Genomic DNA, 9,831 nt, shown 5'->3' on the forward strand with positions numbered 1-9,831 from the left:
GAAATCTCCCCAAAACGATGTGTCAGGATTCTCAGAATCAAGGTTTCTGAAATGTCAGTTTGAGGGAAAATTGAAAAACAAAAATTTGCAGCTTCACTAAGTCGGACATTTTCCCGGAAAGCCTATTTTCTGGCCATGTACAACTTGGTGGTGATTCTTTGAGTAGCTAATGGGTGCAATGAGGACATTGAAGCTGAGTGAAGAGGGCCATTTTTACCTTATAGATTCATGATACTCTCAATACACTCAATAGCCAAATGAATTGAAAAAACAGCCCAAACTGCCTTAATACTTCATCAGATCATTCTGTGCCATCTCTCCTTGGATTATAGATCATTAACTTCTACAGGGAGTCAAGGGAATCCCGATCAGTAACCTTTCTTCCCATTCAGGTTTCTGTTGTATTCAGCACAGCCCTCAAGTAGGCTCTCTTGAAAAATCCTGTCCATAATGATTATTAATATTATATCAAATGTTTAAAGCTGAAGGAAATATAATCAGAAAAATGAAAGTAATGAATACCTATATTTTAATCGTGAGACTATTTCTGATAGCTACACTGGAAACGTAAAAGCTACTTTTCAAAGATCAGGAGAACTGTTCAGTGACAGTTTTCAGTTTTATTGCTATTATCACTTAAATATATTTATATAACACTTCTTTATCACCATTCTCTTCTATGACATCTTTTACAGTTGAGATGAATCTCTATATATAGCCTTCTCTTAGTCAATAATTAGTTTGTAAAATCAAGCAGCTCATGTAACTGTGCATCAAATCATTACAGTATTTATATATTTCTATTTGAAAGTACCTCTTTTTATGTAATTATTATGTATAATTTAAAGAAAAAATGTATTTAAAAAATTGAGTGTTTGAGCAAACTCTGAACTTCCTCTTCAAAATGTTCAGTAACCCTTAGCTATGTGCCTCCTGCCCTATTTTTTCCATAGGTACCCTTCATTGTCATATTTCTAATACAGTGCTTGTGAACCACAACAATCAACTCTGCTTCATTACTAGCTTAAAAAGAAACACATTTCCCACCATGGCTATGTGTTCGAAGGTACAATACGGAGGGTATTCATAGCATCCTTTAGCTTCAGGTGAATTTTAAGTAATCTAGAGTGATGAAAATCAGACTCCATTGCTGGGCTACCAGTAAATATTCTTGTTGTGATGACAGAAGCATGCACAGCAAGCACATGGGCCATCCAGTCCAGTGTCCAGCCCCCGATGGCAGCTAGAAGCAGATATTCTGGCAAAATGTGGAAAAAAGGCCAGTGATTCAAAATTATGTGGGGACTGAAGATCCCACCTACAGCAGAAGTTTTTTTTTCAGTGTATACACTTTTCAAAAAACAAAACTTTATTAAAAAAGCCACTTTTAGCATTGTTTTCTTAATTTAAACTATCTGCACATTTGTTATGGAGTGGTTTCTCAGGGAATCTCCCACCAGCCGCCCATCTCCTTCATGGCGTACAGGGAGCTCGTGGGTAGGACAGTGGCAAAAAAAACATGAGATGTGGTATTCTCACACAAGCAGAAATATTTTTAACGTCTGATCTTGATGCTTTTAGAAAAATGCCTGGGCATCGTCCGCCCAGACGTTGGCCAGTGCCAGTGAGTGACAGCTAGCGAGTGAGCTCACTCCAAATAAGACTGAAGTGGTAACGCTTGTTTGCATTCCCTAACCAGTGACTTAACTCCTACGTGATTGAGGGGATGGGCCCATCACTTCAGAGGATTTGAGATCTAACAGGGTTTTTTTCTATTTTCAACCTAGCCAGACCTCACCGATGTTGTGTTGTCTTCTGCTTGCCTCCTCAGAACCCTTGCCTAGGCCACTGCCTTCTCATCCTGCCCCCGAGCTTCTGTCTCTGCATTGTCCTTCCTGGTGCCTCACCTCCACTTGCCCCACCTGGATCTTCCTGCTGCTGCCTCCAACCTCTCCTTAGGCTTCCACCATCCTTGTGCCTCCTGTAATATTGATTTCTGCATCACCCACGCCGAGTTCAAGACAACAAACTCAGAATCACTTATGAAGTCACAGTCTACTCACCTCTGATACTAGAGAACTTCACCAGTGCAATGTTCCTCAATGGCTGGGAACAAGAAGTTCTGAAGAGTAGGATCAACTTTATAAACTTTTCAATACTGGGAGGAGTTCCTGGCAGAGTCCCACAGCCTCATAACTTGCTAATTTGGCCTCAGAAAAGTTCAGTTTGGGGGCCTTTGAGTACAATGTGTAGTTCATCTTTTCCCACACACATTGATGGTGGGTGGGAACTGCTGGTGAGCGCTTGTACTTGTTCTTAAGCCAAGAGTGTTAAAGTGTAGGCAAAGCCCAACAGAAAAAAAGATACGTCTAGCTGAAATTGCTTGGGCTTACACCCCATGTCTAGCTTGCATAGATGCTATGCCAGAGAAGAAATTTCCGCCTGCCTTGAGCACTGTACACTAATGCACAAATCCTCTGTGACACAACCGATCATACTCAGAGCCACTCGCCAGTGGCAATCCTGCATCTCTTCTGCAGTTCCTTCTATTGCTGAGAATTTTTATTTTAACGTCACAGTGGCCTAACAAGAATAATATGTGGAAGTCCGTTTCTCAGTGCCACTATCAAATGTTATCATAGCAAGTGGCAGTAATGTTCCAGCTGACTTACCCTGCTGATTGTCTATGAATAGGCAGTAAACCCTTTCAGAGAATTCTGGAACCCTATACAATATATCAGTCTCTACAGACGGATCACAGAAGTAAGAATGACCATGAATATATTGTCTTTTTACATCTGTCTAGTTCTGGCCCCCAAAAAATCAGAACTGAAATATGTCAGTGGAGTCGGGGATTATGTCCACATCAGTAATCAGCAGGAATGGATTCACAGAATGAAGAGCTGATAAGAAGGACTCAACCACATTACACATATGTTTTGTGTTTTACTTTGAAATAGTGCTAATCTGTTTTTATAAACTGAATACCCATAAGATTTTGCACAGTACTTGGTGTGTTCCTGGAGTGCATCTTTCTGCTTAGTTTCATCAAAAAGGCATCCTCTTTGCACACTCCAAGACTACTCTGTAATGTAAAACAAAGCAGGACACATGGGTAGGGCTGGGAGATTAATTTCAAAACCTCATTTATAATTCAAATGAAAATGTTAATCTATTTGCATCCAGAAAACACCTCAGACTGTCCCATGAAATGTAAAATGTCCTCTAAGTTCATGGAGATGTATCAAGAAGCTAAAGCATGCAAGGCTTTGAGCATGGTGTACTGTGTATCATACCTAGTTGGAGAAGTATTTTCCTGTCATTTCAAATTACTGGTTTTTACAATAACCAGGAGTAGACTATGAAAATACAGAGACTATTCTCAATTAAGAACTAAGTGACATACCAGAGTTTGTTCAAGAGACTAATAATGCCGGTACAGAAAACTAGTAGTTTAATCATGATAAAAATAATAAATACGAATGTCAAGCCAGTCAGTAGTACCCCCTACTATTTGTTTTAATAATAACACCTTCTGTATTGCAACAGTTTAGCAAAACAAAGAAGTTCTGGCAGCTGAAGAAACAAGTAGTTTTACTCTCATGCTCACCTTTGATAGTGGAATAGGTCACTCTTTAGCTATTTCAGCCAACTAGAGAAATAGTAGGAAAAAAATACCAAAATTTAGCTATTGTGCTGAAGGACTGGTTGTGATAAATGTGCTAGGAGGAAAGAAAGGAGACAGGGAAGAGAGGTTTATCTTATCCCTTTTGAAAAAAACTTTTAAATTCTCCTAGGACAAATATAAAAATAAACCTAAATCAAAAGGAAAGTAGGATTTATCAAAATATCTGGTAAATGTCAACAAACAGGGAAGTAACTCATCTCTCAATGGAATCTCTTCAATATCTATTTTCAATATACAGAGCTAAAGGAGACAAGACAGAAAAACACTTCCATGTGAGTGTCAGAATTGTGCCTGAAATGTAATTTAAGAAACATCTCAGTCAATCTGAAATCCCTTCCTGGCATTCTTAATAAGAGCAGAATGAACAGGATATTAAGAGTCAGAAGATAACTCTTCTGCAATACTGAATGAACTGTTACAGGGCCCAATTCAGCAAAGTGAGTAAGCACATACTGGCATTTAAGCATGCATTTAAGTCTCATCATCTTCAGTGAGAATCTGATCTATTCCTTGGCACTCCTCTCCATGGAGATCTGTGAACACAGGTCTATCTTACACACAAGCTGTCCTTCAATCCACAGACACAAATGTGTCCAGGAGCTGTGGAGCAACTCTAGGACTCAGAGGATACACAGTCACGTCCCAGCCCTGCAACATTATGAACAAGAAAGTTCTGCAAAACACCTCCTGGCACGTGAGGGCCTTATTTTAAAACCTGCTTATCCCCTGTCTGCTTTGGCTTTGTACTGCTGTGATGGAAACACTGGTACTTCCCCACCAGAAAGGGGAGAAGTGTTTAAATATGTTAAAGTAGGTTGCAATATTGGCACTTCAGGTAGACACTACCCTGCCTTTCGAACCAAACCACTCTGCGTTCTTTGCAATTTCAAGGTCAAGGATCATGAAACTGGGCATCACTGAAAGTAAAGGTCCAGGACAAGCTCAACTATCAAAGTCCGGGAAAACAAGCTGAAAAGGAAAGCTCCCCGCAGGCACAGTTAAGACTCCTCCACTGCCTTCTATGCAACATATGGTGTAGTAAGACATGCACACCCTATTCCTGCCCCCCCAAATTAACTCCCTGGCACCACCTGTTAGGAGTGAGCAGACTGTAAAATTATTGCATTGGGAACAGATAAAAATGGGTGTGATGGTTCTGCTGTGGTGCATTTCTCTCACTCACGTCTGTGCCCATAGGAAAAGACGACTGTATTTGGCACAAAATTAAAAGTAAACACTGTAAATCAAGAGTGTGAGCCATATTTCATTCCTGTAATTTGCACTGTCCTTTTGCAAGGAGCTAGTTAATAACCTGACCTGGTTATTTTATCACTTGGAGATATTTGCCTGAACTTTGAATTCCTTTGTTGTCTATTTCACTATCTATATTTTAAAACTCTCCCATTCTGAGGACCTATTTTCTCCTCTGTCACCCAGAATATAAAGTATCATTCCAGTATATTGCTCTCCTTCCTGAGTTCAAGAACCACGTGACAGTAAAGTCATAATATTATGAGCTTGCTTAGATCCATGATTTTATGCTATGTAACTAAAAGATTTCCTAAGAAGAAACATCCTTACTTCTTGTTCAAACTTCTTTGCTTGTTAAGAATGGATCTGCACCCATAAATCTAGAAATATAATCCTATGTGTCCAAAGCAAAAAGTTATGTATTTAGATATGGGGTGCAGAACAAAAGGAAATGAGAAAAAGATATTTGAAGAGAGGTGATACGTTGATATGTACAGAGAATATCTCATGTTTGTTTGATGGTGGTATCAAAGGGTACTAATCTGACATGTGTTGAACCAACTGGCGATAACTCAGTTCGCTTGTGCTCCTTCTCATCTTTCTGAAAACGATCACTATCCCACACATCCACTTTTCATTTGAGAAGCAGTTCATACACCACCACAAGATAAAACACTGACTGTGACTAACTTAATGAGCCTGAAGCTCTAAAGAAAGAGGAGGGGAAAAAAGTTTGAAATTTATGATTTTTATTCTCTTGCTTCTTCCTAACAGGATCTGAAAAATAATGAAAGAACTTAAGTGCATCAAAGAATATCCTTTGAAAATCATGTGTACAGGCAAGAATACAAATTGGATACCAGTCCCCAGGCCACTGGCCTACCTTTTTAGAAGGGTGGCTTGCTTTTAATTTCCCCTGACTAACAGCTCACCTTTATTAATTAGAATTTAACACTTGAAAACAAGAGGGTTTAAGTTTTAAAGTTAAAATAAAAAAGAAGTATGAATTGTTCTTATGAAAAAGATGCAAATTTTAAAAGCTTTTAAACTGTTAAACTCTTAGTGCTATTTATATCACTAGTGGCATGATGACACAGCAATTAAATTATAACCCTTTCGCTAATAGAACATTTTTTTGCCTATTTAAAAAGGAAGTGAAGAAACAAGAAACTTTATTTCAGGAAAGTCGCAAGTAACCAGAGATGTAGGCAGGCCTTAGTTTGAGGAAAAGGAGAAGGTAGACAAATAAATTGTAAATGTTTGACTGTAACGTAGTTTAAATATATTATACAAAGCAGTAGATGATCTGTCATTAACCTCTAGCTGAATTATGTTTAGGGAGCATTGGGTCATCTATAACCTATTTCATAAATTTACTTCATTTTATTTAGGCTAGTCTGCCACATAGGAACTCAAAAAATTATAGTGCTTGTGGACTGTAAAACTAAAATTTGATGTTTGCAGCCTAGCCATTTTTTGAGGATTAAAAAAGTTACACAGATGTTTTAAAAATAATTACTATCACTACCATTTTTTATATAACTGCTCATTTCCTATTCTATTTAAACACAGAGGAACAGTTTTAATATCATCCAATAGTTAAGGATAGCAAGGAAAAGGAATGGGACAAAATCTGTAACCCCCCTGTAAAGTCATCATGATTGATCCAGTGATTGAAGAACGAAACTTGTTTACCCAAAGACAATAAGTTTTAAAAACATGTCATTGCTTTTGAATTATTTCAGTAAAATAACAAACAACATTGGTTATACTCTAATGTCAAGTCAGGATGTATATGGGGAAAAAAAATATAGTCCAATCCAACACCTTTGTTAAAAAAAATTAGGGTGGGATTGCATTACACAGCCAGAAAAGAAACTTCTCTGGCTAACTGCGCCACCTTTTGATTTAAATTTAAAAGAGAAATTAAATGATTGTCCAGTCCCTAGAAGAAAACACTTATTTAAAGATATTCCCGTAGACTTAAAAATGAGTTCAGGATCTTACTTTATTTATTTCTTACAGAGAAGTGTAGGGCTGTATACTTTAATATTGCTCTTATGGTTAAAAGCCATGCCAGCAATATAAATAGAGAAAAATATATTCATTCTCGCTGGTTTGTGTTTTTGTAATAACAGTATACACATCAAAATCAATAAAGCCGGGCAAACGGCAGAGTAGTGGTTTAGTAATCTTAGCACTGTTAGCTAAGTACACAATCAACTCTAAAACAAATGCTTCACAATCCGTTAGATTTCCTATGTAAATCTATACTCATCCAAACCCGGGAAATAAGAAAGCTTTACTTCTGATTTTTTTCCCTAACATTTAAAACGTATCGGCTGTAAGCCCTAATTTATAACCAACGTATCGCAATTTGCACTGAAATCTCTAGTCAGACATGAAATTAAATAGCACAGATATTCAAAGGAGTTACAGCATGCATTTAAATACATTAACCACATCCTACCTTGCATCCAAACATCAACGATAAAGTGTTGTTGGTGCATGCAACTTTGCAGTGGCAAATCATTGGTGTAAAGCAGTCAGGATTTCTAACAATAGGGCACATTCCTTTAGTGCTGCAGTAGTGGCAGCCTACTGAAGGCTAAAAACAAGTAGCTAATACAGCACATGGAGTGGCAACATATGCTGCTCAACAGCTAGCTTTTCTCTTGCTGGTCAGAAGCAGCCTGCTTGAATCTCTACCTGGGTCCCATTCAGCCATCCCCTTCTTTGTTGATGAATCAACGATGCAGCATTGATCACGAATCTCAGGATTTCCCTTCCTCTGGGAAATTAGTTTTTACATTGGGAAAAAAAAAAAAAGAAAAGAGAAAAAAAAAGAGAAATGGAAATGAGGGGGACTAGCAGGTGTGGCAGTATTAGCATGTAAAAGGATGTAAACGCCTACTCATAACAATCACATAAGATTGTCATGCTAGCTGAAGTGGGCTGAAATTATTCCATCGGAAGAAAAATACTGCAGCTCCTGATTTGGTAAAAAGCCAGTGAGTTGCTGCAATACATAGTCATTGTGGGGAGAGAAGAGAAAAAAAAAAAAAAAATTACTTATCTAAGAAGCCAGAATCCTCAGCCTTTATCAATATGCATTCCAGTAAGGATTCCCTTCCCAGCGCCTCCCCGAGAAAAAGAATCAAATCAGTCGCAACTCCGGAGAAGCGATGACCTTTGCTTTCCCCAAAAAGATGAATCTCAGCATGAAACAAACTGTACTCAAAGCTGAAAATCCCAGATGCTGGGAGTTTGCAATCACAGAAATACAAGTAACATTTATCCAATCCTGGCTTGCCACATGGGAGCTTTCTCCAGGCACAAATTTACAAATAGACAGGTTGAAGGATTGCAGGAGACACTGAATAAAGATATGAAGTTACACGGAAAATGCACCAGCACGAAGCTTAAAACGCAATCCTCTTTAAACTCTGCTTTTGAGGCAATGTAACTAATGAGTCCAGCTACTACTGTTATCCTATAACCTGCAAACAGCTTGCTGTATTCCAGAAATGCAATAATTAAAGAAGTTTGGGAGCATAACGCTGGTTTGGATTCAGTTACAGCTGTCGCTGTTCCTTCAGTTAAAGCAACACCAGCTGAAAATGCATAATAAAGCATTTGGATGAGCAAACCGCTAGCTGTGCTTTTTAAGAGGATTATTTATATCAAAAGTTGGATGAATATATCCTCCAGTTTTAGGTTCGGTCGTGGCAGTCACACACATGTCAAATGAAAAGGCTACGGCAGAGAAAGTAAAGCCATGTCTTCAAGGATTTCTCAGCTGATCGCAAGGTAAACCCAGCAGTTGTTTCCAGTGACTTGACCCTGCTTTTTTGCCACTCACTAAGCTCTGCCCCTCAAATTAGAAACTCTTTCTAAAGAAATGAGAGCAGCTTGTCTCCCTGGCAATCACAAGTGAGTTCTTAAGGCACAACTGAAACAATTTTCTGTAGTAAACCTGAACTAGAAATTTGTTATACAACAGAACGGAGAAAATGGCAAATGGAGGTCTCTGTATGTAGCCAGGTCAAGCAGTATAGAGGGTATAGAATGGTACAGAATTTTTAAAAAGATCTGCCTGAGACTGCAGACCCTAATGTAGGAGACCTCCTCTATTAAGATTTTATATTTATGTAAATATATATACGTGCATGTGTGTTGCACGTATGTAGATATCTAAATTTTAAGTAGAATTTCTTCAGTATGACTTACCCTCGCTTTGCAAAGTTCAAAAATGTAAAAGAACCATTTCCTTAAATAGCTTTGATCTTACTCTTTCTTTTGCATCACACAATAACTTAATTTTTTTCCAATCTTTATGTGTAGCTAAATTTCAACTCAGTATAATATTTTAATATTTTCTGATTATTATTTCTCACTCTGTATTTTTGAACTTAGAGCTTGCAAGAGCCCAAGCTCAGTAAAATGACAGTAGTTTCTAGATTGAAGTGACAGATAGAACTGCTCCACAGTTAGAGTTACAACCCCGTTCCATTTCTGAAGATTTATTTCTTGCAAATAACTGGCCCTTACAACCCAGTGTCCTCAATTCACTCAGCGCATACTTTTTTTCCGAACAGCCTGGACATGAGCGTTACATGTCATGGGAGTTCACTACGCGGATGCCAATCAATTAGATATCAATAATCTAAGTTTGTATGACCTGTTAGTCCAAAGTTGCATCGCAGCAGCACTTCTTTCTGACTTGCTGCGCCAGTTACCATCTGAAACAGTGACTGAGCCTGTTTAGAAATGTACTATGGTGACAAACAGCAGCCGTAACATTGCTGAATATTTGATCTGTTTATTCCTAGCTTGGCTGTCTCGTTATTAAGCTATATATTATACAGATTTTCTTTCAAGTACTGTCTCTC

The 9,831-nt window shown here is 38.1% G+C and overlaps 1 protein-coding gene across 1 annotated transcript in view; it reads right to left on the reverse strand.

The window, feature by feature from the left end:
* The window catches only part of DLG2 (discs large MAGUK scaffold protein 2), a 677,470-nt gene extending 669,959 nt beyond the window's left edge, over positions 1-7,511 (reverse strand). The window contains exon 1 of the mRNA XM_075727693.1: positions 7,410-7,511. Within this exon, the coding sequence (XP_075583808.1) occupies positions 7,410-7,511 (102 nt within the window). The remainder of the gene's footprint in view (positions 1-7,409) is intronic.
* Positions 7,512-9,831: the final 2,320 nt, after the last annotated feature.

This window comes from Pelecanus crispus, chromosome 1 (assembly GCF_030463565.1).
Source record: "Pelecanus crispus isolate bPelCri1 chromosome 1, bPelCri1.pri, whole genome shotgun sequence".
Classification (NCBI taxonomy): Eukaryota; Metazoa; Chordata; class Aves; order Pelecaniformes; family Pelecanidae; genus Pelecanus; species Pelecanus crispus.